This window comes from Curcuma longa, chromosome 5 (genome assembly GCF_044706935.1).
Source record: "Curcuma longa cultivar G26 ecotype Majalengka, Jawa Barat chromosome 5, ITB_CL_G26_1.1, whole genome shotgun sequence".
Lineage (NCBI taxonomy): Eukaryota > Viridiplantae > Streptophyta > Magnoliopsida > Zingiberales > Zingiberaceae > Curcuma > Curcuma longa.
In genome coordinates, this window is record NC_133865.1 from 8,096,290 (window position 1) to 8,111,922 (window position 15,633).

The 15,633-nt window shown below is 35.9% G+C and overlaps 2 protein-coding genes and 1 long non-coding RNA gene across 5 annotated transcripts; 2 read left to right on the forward strand and 1 right to left on the reverse strand.

The window, feature by feature from the left end:
• Positions 1 to 1,985: 1,985 nt before the first annotated feature.
• On the forward strand, positions 1,986 to 6,648 carry LOC141829523 (protein NETWORKED 1A-like). Its single transcript, XM_074717014.1, has 4 exons — positions 1,986 to 2,088; positions 2,182 to 3,677; positions 3,842 to 5,494; positions 5,594 to 6,648. Exons 1-4 carry the CDS (start codon positions 1,986 to 1,988, stop codon positions 6,626 to 6,628), a joined length of 4,287 nt encoding a protein of 1,428 aa, XP_074573115.1. The 3' UTR covers positions 6,629 to 6,648.
• On the reverse strand, positions 5,718 to 8,552 carry LOC141829522 (putative ribose-5-phosphate isomerase 3, chloroplastic). Of its 2 annotated transcripts, XR_012601895.1 has the most exons (3): positions 8,067 to 8,552; positions 6,899 to 7,421; positions 5,718 to 5,780 (listed from the first exon to the last, which is right to left on the reverse strand). XR_012601895.1 is itself a non-coding variant. In XM_074717013.1 (2 exons), the coding sequence occupies exons 1-2, from the start codon at positions 8,550 to 8,552 to the stop codon at positions 6,984 to 6,986; spliced, it is 924 nt and encodes a 307-aa protein (XP_074573114.1). In that variant the 3' UTR covers positions 6,845 to 6,983. The 2 variants fall into 2 exon arrangements, 1 of the variants encoding a protein (XP_074573114.1); XM_074717013.1 differs by lacking the exon at positions 5,718 to 5,780 and having other exon boundaries at positions 6,845 to 7,421.
• Positions 8,553 to 10,239: 1,687 nt separating this feature from the next.
• LOC141828825 (uncharacterized) lies at positions 10,240 to 12,857 on the forward strand. 2 transcript variants are annotated; one of them, XR_012601839.1, is made up of 4 exons: positions 10,240 to 10,294; positions 10,409 to 10,458; positions 11,766 to 11,933; positions 12,529 to 12,857. It is a non-coding gene; the product is annotated as an uncharacterized LOC141828825 (long non-coding RNA). The 2 variants fall into 2 exon arrangements; XR_012601838.1 differs by lacking the exon at positions 10,409 to 10,458 and having other exon boundaries at positions 10,253 to 10,294.
• The last annotated feature ends 2,776 nt before the right edge of the window (positions 12,858 to 15,633 follow it).

Consider the following 15,633-nt stretch of genomic DNA (forward strand, 5'->3'; position numbering starts at 1 on the left):
CTAGCGGCGATTGAAAAACAAAATTAAAAGAAATTAATTGATTAGTTAAATCAATTAATCAATAAAATCCTCTCTAGTTTCAATAGAAAGATTTATTGAGAAGCAAGATTGAGGCTCATAAAGTGTCTAAAAACATTTTTAAAAAATATGATTTAGAAAACTCAATTAACTAAAATTATCTATATTAATTGAGGTGGAAAATGGAGGATGCTATTCAATGTATCCTTTTGATAAATATTACATTGATCAAAAAGATGATAAATATTACATTGATAAATTTTTAAAATTAATTTAAAAAATATGAAGAAAACCTGTCCTTTTGATAAAACCATAAATTTTATTAAAATATAGATGAAAACTCTACCAGAAATAAAAGTGAATTTTTAAATGTACATAAATTATATTTTAAATTTATATTATTAAATATTATTCATAAATATTAATAAATTATATTTATATATTTAAACATGGAATAACTGAATTGATATTTACTACATAATAATATTTAAATCATTTTAGATTCATAAATCTTCAAGCGATTCTACACAATCTATTTCATGATCATCTATGAAGAAGTAAATTAAGAAGTTACAATTGACTACTATAAAGAGAGCATTATCTTCTATAAAAAGTAGAATTTATCACCTTAACGATCCTACACATTTGGTCTCACGATTAAATCGAAAAGTTGCAGTTAACTACTACGGAGGAAGGTATTATCTCAGCTTCGTAAAGATTTGAATTTTTATCTTCTTCTACAATTCTGCTCTATCATACTCCTCTTCTATACTATGTGGGTCATTATCTCAATTTTATCGATCGTTGTAATAAATTTATCCGATAATAATCAATTCAATTAAACCCTAAAGTCTTCTCTATCATGATTTATAATCTTTCACTGACAGCACGTGACTTTTGTTGTCATCATCACCATCACCAGCTCGTAGGTTCTTGTTGTTCACAGTGAGGAAGAGCAGACCTATTTCTTGGATCACTGTTTGCTCATGCAGCTCCACCACCATCCACAATTTTTCCTCATTTTATTGTGGAAAAAAAGAAGCAAGATCACAAAAAGACACAAGGCAGGTGGAGCAAAAGAGGAAATGATTGAACGGAGCTGTGTCTGTTCTGCGTTTGGTCCCCCATTCTTGTTTGTTCTTAACTCGATCTTGTTCTCCGAAGAACTGAACTGATGATGGGCGAGCCTAAATTCCAGGCCCCAAGCTAGGAAATTCATTCAAAGGTATTCAATGCGTGTGTTTGCACGTTGTAGTCTCAATCCTCGTGGTCTCTGTTGCTTGTTAATTTCGCTGCATTTATTCCGATCTTTAATTCCATTCCTGTTCCTGCCAACTTTTGCGCTCCAATTCCATGTCCTTTTCCGCGAGTTCCACCTTTTCTGTTCCCAAATTTGTTTCTTGTGCTGCGGTCGGCGTCTGCGTCCTCTCGCCTGAAGCGTTTGAAGAAGGAGCGAATGGGATGACGGTCGGCGGACGGAGGCGCAGCTGGTTTATTGAGAAATCATTCTTTTGTGAGTTTTCCTGCTGATTAAGGTATGGCCGGAGGGCAAACTGCGATCATCTTGCTGTTTGTTGGTCTCCGCGGGAAGCTGGTGCTTTTAGGGTTTTCGATTTATCTTTCTGCTTCTGCTCTAGTCCAGGGATTACTTGATCTTCATGGTTTAAGAGTGCTTAGCTTGCTGGATCTGAAACCTTGCTTTTGCTAAATCCCTAACACTGTTATCGTTTTTCTTCGCAGGAGTTCTCATCCACATCAATTTTGTTGCACAAGTTTGACACAGCCTCTTATCATTGAGGCTGATCTCTGCCTTTGTTCTTCATCAGGAGCTCCGTGGGTGTTTTGACAATTACAAGAACTATTATCTGGGGGAGTTATCGAGCTTCTCATCTTCGATCGATGTTCTCTAGTTGTTTATATGAATACAAGCATTGCTCTTTGAGGTTGAGGTTTCTTTGCCTACTGCCATGGAGACATTGTCACGCACTGAATCCAGACGCTTGTATTCATGGTGGTGGGATAGTCATATCAGCCCCAAACTCTCTAAATGGCTTCAGGATAACCTTGCTGGTTTGCACATTGTTCTCATCTCTGTTACTTTTTCGGTTGTTTGAACTGTTAGATTTTCTCTCTAAATGGTGGAATTTATTGATTTGCACACAGATATGGATAACAAGATCAAAGCGATGATCAGACTTATAGAGGAAGATGCTGATTCCTTTGCCCAAAGAGCTGAAATGTACTACAAGAAACGCCCTGAGCTTCTGAAGCTACTGGAGGAATTTTATCGAGCATACCGTGCTCTAGCAGAACGATATGATCATGCGACTGGGGCACTTCGTCAGGCTCATCGAGCTATAGTAAAAGTAAAAGCATTTCCTAACCAAGTCTCAGATGAAGTTTCTGATGAGTCTCTATATGAATCAAGAATGAATAGCCACCAAATGCCTCCTGGAATCTCTGACACTGATGGTGCCGGTTTACTTGGTGATCTTTTATGCTTGTCATTGCATGATGACACTGATGAAAGTAAGGTAGATTCATTTGAAGACATTTTGAAGCAGTTTAATGAAATTTTTGCAAGCACAGAGGATGAAGGCAACTTTTTAGACTATAACTTCCTTCAGGATGAGATTTCCAGGTTATCGATGGAAAACCAGGAACTGAAGAAACAAATCTCTTCAGAAGAACAAAGCTTTGCTTTGGGGAAGGCTAACCAATCTTTGCAGTCGGAACTTGACTTAGGAAAACTGAAAATAAGAGACCAAAAGGAGAATCTTGATAGGAAGGTGCAGCAACTGGAGATTCTCAATGCTTCCTTACAAAATGAACGACAGAGAAATTTGAAGGCCGAAATAGCTTGCCAATCTATGAAGCAGCAACATGCTGATGCACAGAAGGAGATGAAACAGCTGGAATTGGTGATAGAAAGTGGAGTTGAAAAGCTGAAGGATGTCAAAGAAGAACTTGAGGAGCTGAGGGAGGAAAATGACATATTGAGGCAATGCGAGCTATCATCTGCTTTGAAAACAGTCACTCTCCAGGATGTGATAGTTTCACTAGTTGATTTAAGAAGGAAACTTGAAGATGAAAATGATCTTCATATGGAGGAAAAGGAAGCCCTTCAACTTGATTTGGAAGGGAAGTATCATGTGCTAACTGAGGAAATACAAGAAGTCAATTTAAGTCTGCAATCCCTTCAGGTATTGATGAAGGATTTGAGACAGAGAAACATTGAGTTAGAAGATCCAATCAAGATTAATCAAACTGCACACTATCCTAATCTCGGCAACTTAAACCACATGCAGTGGCTGTCGGTTAGAAATGCAGCACTGGAAGCTTCATTCTTGGATGCTGATGATGAATTGGATAGTTTAAGAATGAAAATGAAAGAGTTAGAGGAGTCTGCTCATCATCTCCGCCACAGGATTTCTGTCCATCAAGCTGAAAAGTTGGCACTTGTTGCTCATAAGGAGGCTTCTGCTCAGGACATGGAGAAATTTTTGAAGAAGAATGCACCCTTGGGAAGTTCTATATCTGACATGGATCTTGAACTTGCAGGTTTTACAGAAAGATTGGAAGATGTCGAAGAATTGTGCAAGCGTTTTCACAATGAGAAATTTTGTCTTATTTCTGAAAAAAGTGACCCATTAAGTCAGGTACACACTCATGAGTTACATGATGCTCTCATTCATCGTATGTAGTTGATGTATGTATATAAGTAAACCCTATCCATTCTACCTAACTAATCTGTAAACACGAGATTTTTCATTATGCTGTTCAAGATCTTTACTCCTGTATCGAGTGATTCTTGTTTGCATAGGTACCGAGCATCAAGAAGAATCTGAAGAACTTGGAGTGCAGATATTATGAGTTAGAAGACAGATGCTCAACTATGGAAAAGGAAAGGGACTCAAAGCTTCATCATGTCGCTGAGCTGCAAGAGTTATTACAACTCAAAAAGGAAAAACAGGATACCTTTAGTCAGCCCTGCAAGAGTCAGTTGAGTGCACTCAAAGATCAGGTACATCTTCTTGAGGAAGAACGCTGGAGAAGGGAAGAGGATTTCGATATGGAGCAGATAAAGATCATGGATACTCAGATAGAGATATTCGTCTTGCAAAGATGTTTATGTCAAATGAAAGATGAGAACTTGTTTCTTTCAGTTAAGTCTCAAAAAGATGCAGAAGCATTGCGAAACACCGAGAGACATATTCTGAAGCTTGAGAGCGAATGCCTGAGCCAAGAGCAAAAGATGAAATATTTAATAGACAACAATGAGAAAATCAGGGAGTGGGTTCAATTACTAATGCAATCACTCAAGCTTGATCTGCAGTACGTCTCTTTGGAAGATATCGAAAATGGCATTGTTTTACAGGTTGCTTCACGTGAAATTAAACAGATGGTAAATGCTATTTCAGATGCCCAGGATGAAAAGCAGCATCTACTTCTTGAGAATTCATTTGTTCTTACCCTTTTAGAACACTTTGAGAAGTATGCAGCAGACCTGAGAGCAGAAAAGACTGCCCTTGATGAAGAATCTAGAGCCAGATTCCAGGAGTATATGATGCTGAGAAACAAACATGATGAGTTACTTGTGATGAATGAAAAACTGAAGGAGGAGATCCAGATTAGCAACCAAAGTGAGGTTACCCTGAAGGCTGAAACAGATTTGCTATTTAGACAGCTAATGTATTCGCAAGAAGTTCATCAGGCATTACAAATCGAAGTATCCAAGTTGGTTGAGGAAAATAAGTTGATTTCAAAGAAACTTCTGGATTTGAGTCAGGAAAAGGTCAAACTTGAAGAGGAGGATATTGTAATGCTAACAGAGGTTTTGGCCATGGATTGCCTTTCTGTGATATATAAGAACCTCAATTCAGAGAGAGAACATGAAATAACCCTATTAAGCAATGAAAGAGCCCTTGTTTACGAGTTGGCCATCAATCTTGAACAGAACATCTATCTACTGGAAGCCGAAATCACAAATCTCAGGGTACCATTAAACAACTTGAATGGTTGTCGAAGTTCACAAACTTCGGCTGAGGGTAGTCACCTGCTGCAGGCCGACCATAGGTATCTAAAGTTGGATGATTGTGAAACCAAACATATAGAAATGGAAAATAAAATATTGTTAGATGATTGTGCCTCCTTGCTGCATGACAATTTGTTTGAATCCATCAATGCAACAGTATGTAAAGAGAAAGTTCTTGAACTGATTAAAGCATACGGGGACCTTGAGAGTAATGCCATTCTACAAAGGGAAGTTGTTGAAGAGATCACACTGAGAAATATACCGGTGGAAGAGTTGGAAATAAAGATCCGAGTGCTTGAAGAGGAAAACAATGAACTGAGGGCTGATTTGAGTGCACATGAACTTTTCTTGGGCTTGTTGTGGGACGACATTATTGTTTTGGAAGAACTTTCTTTTTCCCTCACAAAACGATATTCAACATCAACTAATCTAAAAGAAGAGGTACTATTCCCCCCTTTATAAGTTATTCCCAACAGTTCATATTACATTACTACAAACTATTTTCTACTTCTCCCTCAAGTACTACCACATTGTGTTCAGGTTGGTCAGCTTGAGTTTTATCATCTTCGCACTGGAAGCAATCGAGAAGCCAGTCCAGACGATAATGCCTCAACACCTATGAGATTGCATGATTTGCATGAGAAAGTTAAAGTTCTCCAGGAGGTTTTGATAAACGCTGGGAGTATGATTGAACTGGAACGGTTTGATTCACAAGCCAGTTTGGAGGCTGCATGGAAAGAAATCGAAGGGTTAAAATTGAAGGGGAATCAGAAGCCAGATAAAAGTTGGAGTAAATCAAAGTGCAAAAGCAATCCCAAGGATATACAGCTTGATATTATTTTCAGTCCGTCACGGTGTGGGAAGAAATTTCTTTCTCGCGGACAGAAGGATAGAAAAAACAATGCAACTGACCAGACGTTTGAGGTTTGGAAGACAGGAGGAGGATATGGATATGAAGAGAAAGAGAAGTGCACATCGATTGAACTAGTAACTGAGAATGATTCGGGAGTTGACAAACAAGAGCTGCCCCATGAGCTTGCTCCGCACCAGGAATGGAATAGGAGGGTCATAAAGAGGCTTTGTTCCGATGCTCAACGGTTGTCAGTCCTACAAGCAAATCTGCAAGAACTACACAAGAGAACAGAAACATCGGAAAAGATCAGAAATTTGCCTCTGTCTGAAATCAGCTCCATCAAGGATCAGTTGAAAGACGCCGATGAATCCGTATCACAGCTTATCGACGTCAACAGTGAGTTGAAAAGCAATGTGGAAAATCTTTCTGCTTCCCCGTTGGATCAGATCGATGAATGGGACATCGAGAGCAAAAGGAGGAAGCAAATTTCAGATTGGGCTAGAAAGGCGTCTGAGAAAATTGGGAGGCTGGAATTCGAGATGCTGAAAATCGAATATAGTTTGTGCAAATTTGGCAAAGGACATATGAACAAGAGAGTGAGAGTTAAGAGGAGATCAGGGGGGATTCGACTGCAAGAATATATATATGGAAGGAGAAACAGCAGAAGACAGAAAGAAGCTCCTTCCTGTGGTTGTATGATGGCAACATCAACTAGTGACTAGATTTTGCACTTGCTAGAACTCTCATGTGGCATGATTTGGAACTTTGGAAAAATCATGAATCATTAGAATGTTCACTGAAAGTTTCTCAATGAATGATAGTTTGTGCAGTATCATACTTGCAAAATGTATTTTCTTTCCATGGAGAAGAATGCCCAAGGTGTACTTGAAAGTGTTCATTCTAATGCATCACAAGAATACACAAACCAGAACAAAATCTTCTGTTTATGTCAAGTAAAACAGCTTTATTTCAATAAAGTTGAGAGAACATACAATGTTTATCGATAATTTGATGAAGACTCAGGAGTATAGTTGATTCTACACAATCCTTTTAGGAAACTGTCTCAGCATTTCAAACTTACTTTGCCTTCACAGTCACCCCATCTTTCCCTGCAATTATAACAGCAGTTGCCATGTCCAAGAACAACCCATGCTCTACAACCCCTTCCAATGCTGAGATCTCCTTTCCTGCCGAAGCGGCATCTTTAAGCGGTGTCTCAAAGTATAAATCGATGATGTAGTTTGAATTATCGGTCACATAGGGCTTCCCGGCACTGCCCAGCCTGAGCTTAGCCTGGCATCCTTCTTCGCTGAATAATTCCTGCAACCTTATCTGGTTATACTTCCAGCAGAACTGCACAACTTCCACTGGCATTGCGAGGCCACTTCCGCCCAATCCAGATACAAGCTTCGTCTCATCGGCTACAACAACAAACTTATCAGATGCTGCCTCAACCATCTTCTCGCGAAGCAGAGCTCCACCGCGCCCCTTTACAAGATTAAGATCTGGATCCACCTGTTCCAATTCTATAATCAGAATATGAATCTTTAAAGTAATAATAATAATAATAAACTGTAGTTAGCATTAGGTCTGGCAATTTTTGAAAGTAATCATCAAGCAAGTCTAAGGAAATGCATAGGGATTGATTTCTCACATAGGAACAGTCAATAAGATCCTTGCTCGATTCAAATCTTACTTAAGATATGAAATTATAAGATTGTGAGCTCTGGATTGCAATCTTGACTGCTATGATTAGAATCAACAAGCCATATCAAAACTCAAAATCCCAATCACTCTTCTTGCTGTTATGATCAGAGAGCTCAGACACTCACTTCTTTTTACAATCACAAAGATCCAGAATCACTCGTGCAAATTCATTTCATCAGTGGTTGAACATATCTTAGATTCATAATGCAGCAGTTTGTCGATCAATACAAGTGTCTTCTGAACCCTAGTAAAAGTTTAATACTTGACAAGCTGAAAATTTGAAACTTTCTATCCGATAAGAAGACAACACAAGTATGAGCAGAATCGAGACTATCAATACCATTTCGAAAATGAATCGCATATGCTAGAGATCTCAACTTTCTTGCAAAAAGAAGGCAAAAAAGAGCAATCTTTGTTGTTGTTTCCGACAGCGAAAAAAAATGAAGAGAATACCTCATCTGCGCCGTCGATGGCGAGATCGATGCGGGGGTGGTCATCGAGGGTGGAGAGCGGGATCCCCAGGGACAACGCCTGCTCATACGTGCGTTTGGACGTGGGGACTCCCACGATGTCACTGAGCTGCCCGTTGGCGAGGAGGGCGCCGATCTCGGCGACCACGAAGGCGGCGGTGGAGCCGGTCCCGAGGCCGAGGACCATGCCGCTGCTGACGTACTCGACGGCCTTGACGGCCGCGAGCTTCTTGAGGTCGTCCTGGGTGAGGGCGACGGGGGCAGAGAGCGCTCGGACCAGCGGCGACACGGCGGGGCGGCGGCAATGGTAGAGGAGCGCGCTGCGGCGGAGGAGCGATGGCGAGGAAGGAAGGAGGGAGGAGGCGGCGGCGGCGGCGGCGGCGGCGGAGGCCATGGTGGAGGGACGATCGGAGGGCGAGAAAGGCGAGACCTTTGGATGAGATTTGGTGGATTGAATTGGGGAAGACATCGAGTGGTTCTTTACTGGTCTTTTCTCGTTGACTGAGAAATTATTTTTATTTTAATTTAATATTTATAGGGATAAATTTCATTACAAATAAAAATAGAAATATATTAATAAATTACATCCAAATAAGTAAACTAATTACACATTAATAACTTCTTTTCAATTTCATAAAAACTATTTCAATATTCTCATTTATAATTTATTATTTAAAATATTATAATATTGATAATTAAGAGTGTTTTTTTTTAATTTTTTTCAAAAAAAATCTTTAAAAATTAAAAATTATCCTAATAAACGTGGTTAGGGTTACCTTCTCTCCATATAAACGAGGTTAGGGTTGGCTTCTCTCTTCGCAGCTATTTGCCGGGAAGAAAAGAGGAATTGCGGATCGCAGTGGTTTAATCGCTAGAGGAATGGCCAGCGGATTTGGGCTGCAGGCGACTGAGCTCCGCCTGGGAAGGCGAGAGCGCGAAGAAGAGAAGATGCGAGGAAATGATCGACCTGAAGCTTCAGATCCAGACACCCGCCGATGTGAAGGAAGGTAGGAAGCTGCCGAGCATTAGGAACATTGCTCCATGTTGTGGCAGCGTCGACCTGGAAAACTTCCAAGTATGATTGAAAATTTTTTTCCCCGCATAAATTAGAGTATATCTGTATGGTCTAAGTATGCTGGAATAAACAACCTCCTTGCATTTGTACTGTCTCTGTGTGTGGCTATTTTGCTTAATTTTTGGCATATGTTTTGCTACATTTTAGATTTTTTAATTGCGACTTATTTGGTGTTTTCTAAGAGTTTATTTTTGTTTACATTTTTGCTGTTGGAGTAGGAGTCTCATTCTTTGTCAGATTAAACCACTAGTTCTGTTATACAGATTCACATTTAGAGAAATTGTCGGGGTTTTTTTGGATAAAAGAGGTTTTTTTTTTCTTTTGGAGGGATCTTACATGAATTATAAACTTTATATAATTCTAATACACATCACATTATCATTAACAACAAAGTTTATTTCTAAAATTCATCAAATAAAAGTAGAGAGAGATTATGTATTGCGTCAGTTCACTTGATGTTAAAAAAAAAGTTGGTAAACCTTCTCTATGTGATGAAACGTAAAAGAAGAGAGCATGTAACGTCCTTAAGGGCAAACAATTTTCTATTCCCAGTTTTCACTAGCAAATTTGGAGCTATTCTAATCTGTGTAATCTCTATAGTTTTACTTCAATCTGGTTCCTTCATTGTGACTATATATGTTTATGAATCAGGGTGCAGGTTGTAGGTTGATCACCAGCGAGGTCATTCAGGAAGAACATCTTTTCTCTTCACTCTGACAAGGGGAACAGCAACATGAAGGAGGATGGTGAAAAGTTAAGCAACCCAATGGCCTCCTTCGTGAAGGTGAGGATGGACAGTGCGCCATACTTGCGCAAGGTCAATCTAAAGATGCACAAGAGTTTCCAAGAGCTCTCCATGGCCTTGCAGAATATGTTTGGCTCCTTCACCAACACTGGTATGCATGCACGCAACTTAATACACCTTGCTTATCTTAATTAATTTGAGCAATCACCATCAGTGCTGAATGCTTCTGAATATGTCCCAACTTCCACATTGCATTTTGATAAATCCATTATAATGTTTGACAAACTTGCATGGTCATTGATTTCATTTCAAAATAATTGTAACGCAGGATGTTTGTCAACTCATGCAAGTGCTTGTGGCTCATGAAAGGATCAGAAGCCATATGGACTTGGTGAGTATCTTTATTAGAAATCTCGGTGTTTAATCAACCATTAATTCAATGCACATATCTAGTAATTCTTCTCAATATATATTATGGAAGTTCTTCTTCTTTTCTCCTATTTAGCACCACAAGCATGGAAAAGTGCAAGAACAGAAGCTAAAGGTTCACTCCAAGTAAAATGTCAAACCCAAACTTCTCTTTGGATTTGGACAGAGGCATCTGCATGTTTATTGTGCTTAGATAAATCTTACTTATATATGTTGTATAGAATAATTTTGTTTATTATCTTTTTGTGTGTGGACAGGAAGCAATGCTACTTCAATAGTACTGTTTCTTTGTCTTTTTTTAATTAATGGTGTTGGTGTGGTAATTATGTATATTGAAAATTAGGTAATTATATTGATGATTACTAATAAAGCAATTAATAGTGTGGGCTCTCATATTAGTTTCACACAGTGAATCTTCTGAAAACAAGGCAATAAAATATAGATATATTTAAATTAGGGATTAAAAATAGTATGACAGAAGTAGCATTTGATTGAATTGTCCCCAGGAGTCAAATTATATAGAAGTCCTATAAAGATGAGTACCACATACAGCTCAGGGGCCATCCATAATGATATTTGTAAAACATGTCCTTCCTGATGCAGGAAGATATCATGGGCCACCAAACTATTGTTATGACTATTTGATTTGGCCATCATTTTTCTGAAAGTTTAATACTGGTGCTGATTAGATATTTGTGATCGAAGTAGCTAAAAATCCAACAAATTATCAAATGGTTTAAGTTAGATCAATTCAGATGGTATTTTGGTTAAAACTTCACTAGGCCTCCAATAACTGAAGTTACCAGCAAATTGAGAACCTAACTGAAAATCTTGAAATATAGCTGAGCCAATGTTTTGGGCTTGGTTAGGATCTCATATTTCTGATCTAACCTTGGAATAAACAAAACAAAAAAAGGAACTAATTTTTTGTTTAAGCAAATCAGAAATCTTGGTCTTTTTGCCAACTCCTATTGGTAAATGGTAATGTTGGCAGAATCATTAACAGATTTGATGTTTAACAGCAATTTAGATTTGAAGAGGAATTGCAATATGAAACATCAATTTCTGAATATGTGCAGTAGTAGGGTTGTGGAATTTGATTTGGACTTTTTAGAACAAGGTAGTCCTAATCACAAAGAATGAGTTGGGTCTTGGATTAGTCAAAATGTCTAGCTGTAGAATGTCTTAGAAACCAACAGAAACTCCATAACACATTGATAGAACTAATTCAAAGTGAAGCATTGCATGGCCTAAGGTGCCATCAGAGTCCACAAACCACACTGACAAGTTGGGGGAAAACACCAAGAAGATTCAAATCAACTGTTCGTGTTAAAATGACATTTAACATCTTTTTCTTTATTGTGCAGCATCACCACTCTTTTCTGCAAATGCTCTGCATATATCTAGTCTTACTTTTGCCATTTCCAATGTAGGAGGAGGGCCCCATCTGCATTCCATTCAACTTGGTGGTGGACCTCAGTGGCTGGATGAACCCCCACCACTTCATGCATGCATCCACAGCCAGTTTTCAGATTAGGATGGTCATCAGTCAGCTGTCTCCATTAATCAATGCAGTATATCCACTACCAGTCTGTCATCAGGCAAGATTCTTCATTTTTGGTGCCATTAATTGATCAACTCTATCTACTTGCATTTTGTATCTTGTAGCACTCTACCAGTTAGTGCAGTTTTGATGTCGTTCAAATATGATTGCTCATCTTATTATTCAACTTTGTTTATTAAAATTTTTGCTGAACTTATCTAGCAAAATAATTATCCTTATAATTTAAGTTAATCATCTATCTAATAAATTTTAAATATAGATGAGGATATAATAAGGGATCAAGTCTAATGACGTAGGATGATCCATATAACCGATTCCACTTAATGGAATAAAAGATTGGTGGTTGTTGCTATTGTATTGATATGATCACTACAAATACACACGCATGTGATATTCTTCATAAATTTGAATTAAAAACTAAAGAAACATTATCATAATTGAGTCTTAGATAACTTTATAACACCTTCATTTATGAATTATTCACAAACTTTGCTCAACAAGTGGTCGAGCTTATTTGTTATATATTTTTTTCTCGAACCAAATATGGATTCTGTTCATGTTTATTTACAGCTTTAAAATCTGCCTACTTTTCTGATAAAACTTGAATCCCTTGTGATTGATTTTATGAACAGGGTATGTGAATTTGCAGTTGCCTTTTCCTGTCATCACGAAGCTAACCTTTTAATTGACCCGAAATAGTTGAGACGAATACGGGAGGATGACGACGACGACAATGAAGAAACCAACTTCAAAGAAACATGATATGATATTATGGAGACTACCCAACTAAACCTAATACCAATCATAGAACCAAAAGGTTGTCAGTCCCATAATTTAAGATCTCATCAAGGACTACATAACACATGATTGTTTTCCCTTCAGAGAAAAAAGAAAGAGGAAAAGAGCATGTGTGTTCTTCATGTGTAGTTTGACAATTTTCATATTTGATTGTATGCTCAGTGTGACAGTTACTTTAGTTATTGACTTTTGACATTTTGATCTTTGGATTGTATCGAATGGTTGTTCGATATGTAGATTTAAGTTTGTGTGATACATTTATAGTGCTTGTTGGAATCATATCATCTAATTGAAGTATACATTTTCTTGAGAACATACCTGAAAATAGATCATGAGAACTACATTTTACTATCGATGTAGCTTTGAATAAAGTTCAACAAGCTTATAAGAAACATTCTCGAGGTCAACCATGTGGACTTCAAAAAGTTGACCAAATGCTCAAGAAGTTCACATTGCTTTCTAGATCTTGACCTTGTAAATGTTAATTTTGCTATCATTTTTTATGGTATCTAACTTCTATGATCTAATTAATTTTGAAGGTGATTGATTTGATTTTATGAAAGTTTTTCATTGATAAATTGAGAAGCGATCTAGTGTTATAAAATTTTCAAACTCTTCCGATGTAATATGTCATAGATGAGAATTGAATCGATTATGATCCTATTTAAATTATTGTAATCTCAATCCACCATATTCCATATTTAATTTATATTCAAGAAATAAATTCATAAAATTATAAATTGCAGGGCCAAAACATGCACAGCACCACCACCAATCTCTCAAATCTTGACTTTGAATAATTTATATCATAATTTAAACAACTGTTGATTGTCACTCACTAGATCACTTTCGGTGATTTCAAAACGACATTAAATTATTTAGATTTTGACTTTTCTTTCCGGAAAATAATGTTAAAATAAAATCATAATTCAATTTAATAGTTCAAATTGCATGCAAATTATTTTAGACATGATTACGCCATTGACTATTTGACTCTGAATAACTTCAATAATTATTAACTCCACAATAAAAATAATAAATTACTAAAATATTAACTTAAACCAAAAGACACATCAAAATAAATAAATAGCCATTTCTCTATTGGTTTAAAAATAAATTATTATATATATATATATATATATATATATATATTCCTAAATGTCAAATAATACTAATATACTCCTCAAATAAATTAATCATCATTATTATTATTTTTATTATACATTGATTCCGTCAAATCATACATAAGGGCGTCTTTTTATTTTCAAATCATAAGAAGAGTATCCTACATTCAATTTTTTATCAAAAAAAGATATTCTATTTTATTGTTCAATCGTATATAATTATTTACTCAAATATCATCCATCATTATTATCTTCAATTTAAATTTTAAATTCTAAATTGGTCAGACATATTTTAGTAACTATGAAATCGTAGTTACTAAATATATTATAGCAGCTACGATTTTGTAGTTGTCATAATAATGTCCGACATATTTAACATTCAAAAATATTCACATTGTAACAATTATGATTTCGTAGCTGTCACAACATGACTGTTAGATGAACAAGTTAAATCCGCGTTATAGTAGTTATGATTTCGTAACCGCTACAATGTGAATGATAGCGATGAATAAAAGTTTGGTGAAATTGAATTAACCGATCGAATTTAAAATTTTAGTTCGATTATTTTAAAATTTTATTTTTTTAAAAAAATAATTATTTTAAATAATTCAGTTTAATTTCGATTTTAAATTTTCTAATCTAATTAAATCGATATCATGTTAGTTTTCAAAATACAACACCATTGAATTCAATACTGAAGAGTAAATCATAGCCTACTACAACACGTCTAATCGATTTAAAAATTAAATTTTAATATTTAAATAAATAATAATAATGTTGAATCGTTTAGAATGGTACAGAAGGATATTAATATAAATATATCCGATAGAATATTGAAATGGACTGTTTTTTTAATACTTTGTCTCAAATTTTTAAAAAAAATAAAATATGATCACGACTCACACAAGAACATGGGGCTTTGTATGCGGACGCAGCCACACGGCACTTGGCGTGTGCCCTTAAACTTCACTAGAGTTAGGATGAGATTGTGGGGGCCCCTAATTTTTGACTTTTGAGTGCCCCCATAATTCCAAGAATTCCCACCACGTTTCTTTCTTTTTACTTAGTCAAAAAAATATTTTAAATAATAATAATAATAATAATAAATTAATAGCCATTATAATCAATATTAAAAAAAAGCAATGCTCACATCTTGACTCAATTAAAATTAAGCTACATATGCCCATAAAATATACATTTTAAATATACAAAGTGGAAATTAGTGCATTAGTTAAAGAGACAATTGTGACATACTTTAATGGCATCTAGAAGGATTGTCTATTTGGTTACTTTGTAGTTTATCATAATAAAATTATTATTATTATGTAAATATATATTTTTATTGTATATTAATTATCTATACATATTTAAAACACTTAATTGATTTACTCTTTCTCCATGATCATTAATTTAATTATAGTTTTTTGTCATAATTTTGGAAATATTAGGCAAGCTTGATGATAATTTGGAAGGTGGTAGACTCACTTGAGAAAGGAACAAAATGGAGAATGGACATTATTATTTATTAATTGACCCACTTTGCAATTCAATCTCTTGTTGTTTTCATAATTAAAGTCAAGAATGTGATTGATCAAGAATCAAAGTTAAAACGGTGGAGAAGTTGAGTCGGTCATTTTAAAAATTAATCGAATACTAAAAATAAAATCAAAGTTAGAAGATTAATTATTAGCCTAAAGGTTTTCTTTGAAAAAGTAAAAAAACCCTCGTAGTTCTTTCTTTTCTTTGATAAATGTCCTTAACATTTTAAAATTGTTAAAATATTATTAATTTTTAAATTTTATTTTCATTTAATCT

Excerpts from the sequence above, each read along its gene's own strand:
- LOC141829523 (XM_074717014.1), top strand. The coding sequence starts at position 1,986 with ATGGAGACATTGTCACGCACTGAATCCAGACGCTTGTATTCATGGTGG. Across the intron at positions 2,089-2,181 it reads GCTTCAGGATAACCTTGCTG|ATATGGATAACAAGATCAAA; the intron begins GTTTGCACATTG and ends ATTTGCACACAG. Across the intron at positions 5,495-5,593 it reads CAACTAATCTAAAAGAAGAG|GTTGGTCAGCTTGAGTTTTA; the intron begins GTACTATTCCCC and ends CATTGTGTTCAG.
- LOC141829522 (XM_074717013.1), bottom strand. The coding sequence starts at position 8,552 with ATGTCTTCCCCAATTCAATCCACCAAATCTCATCCAAAGGTCTCGCCT. Across the intron at positions 7,422-8,066 it reads CCATCGACGGCGCAGATGAG|GTGGATCCAGATCTTAATCT; the intron begins GTATTCTCTTCA and ends GAATTGGAACAG.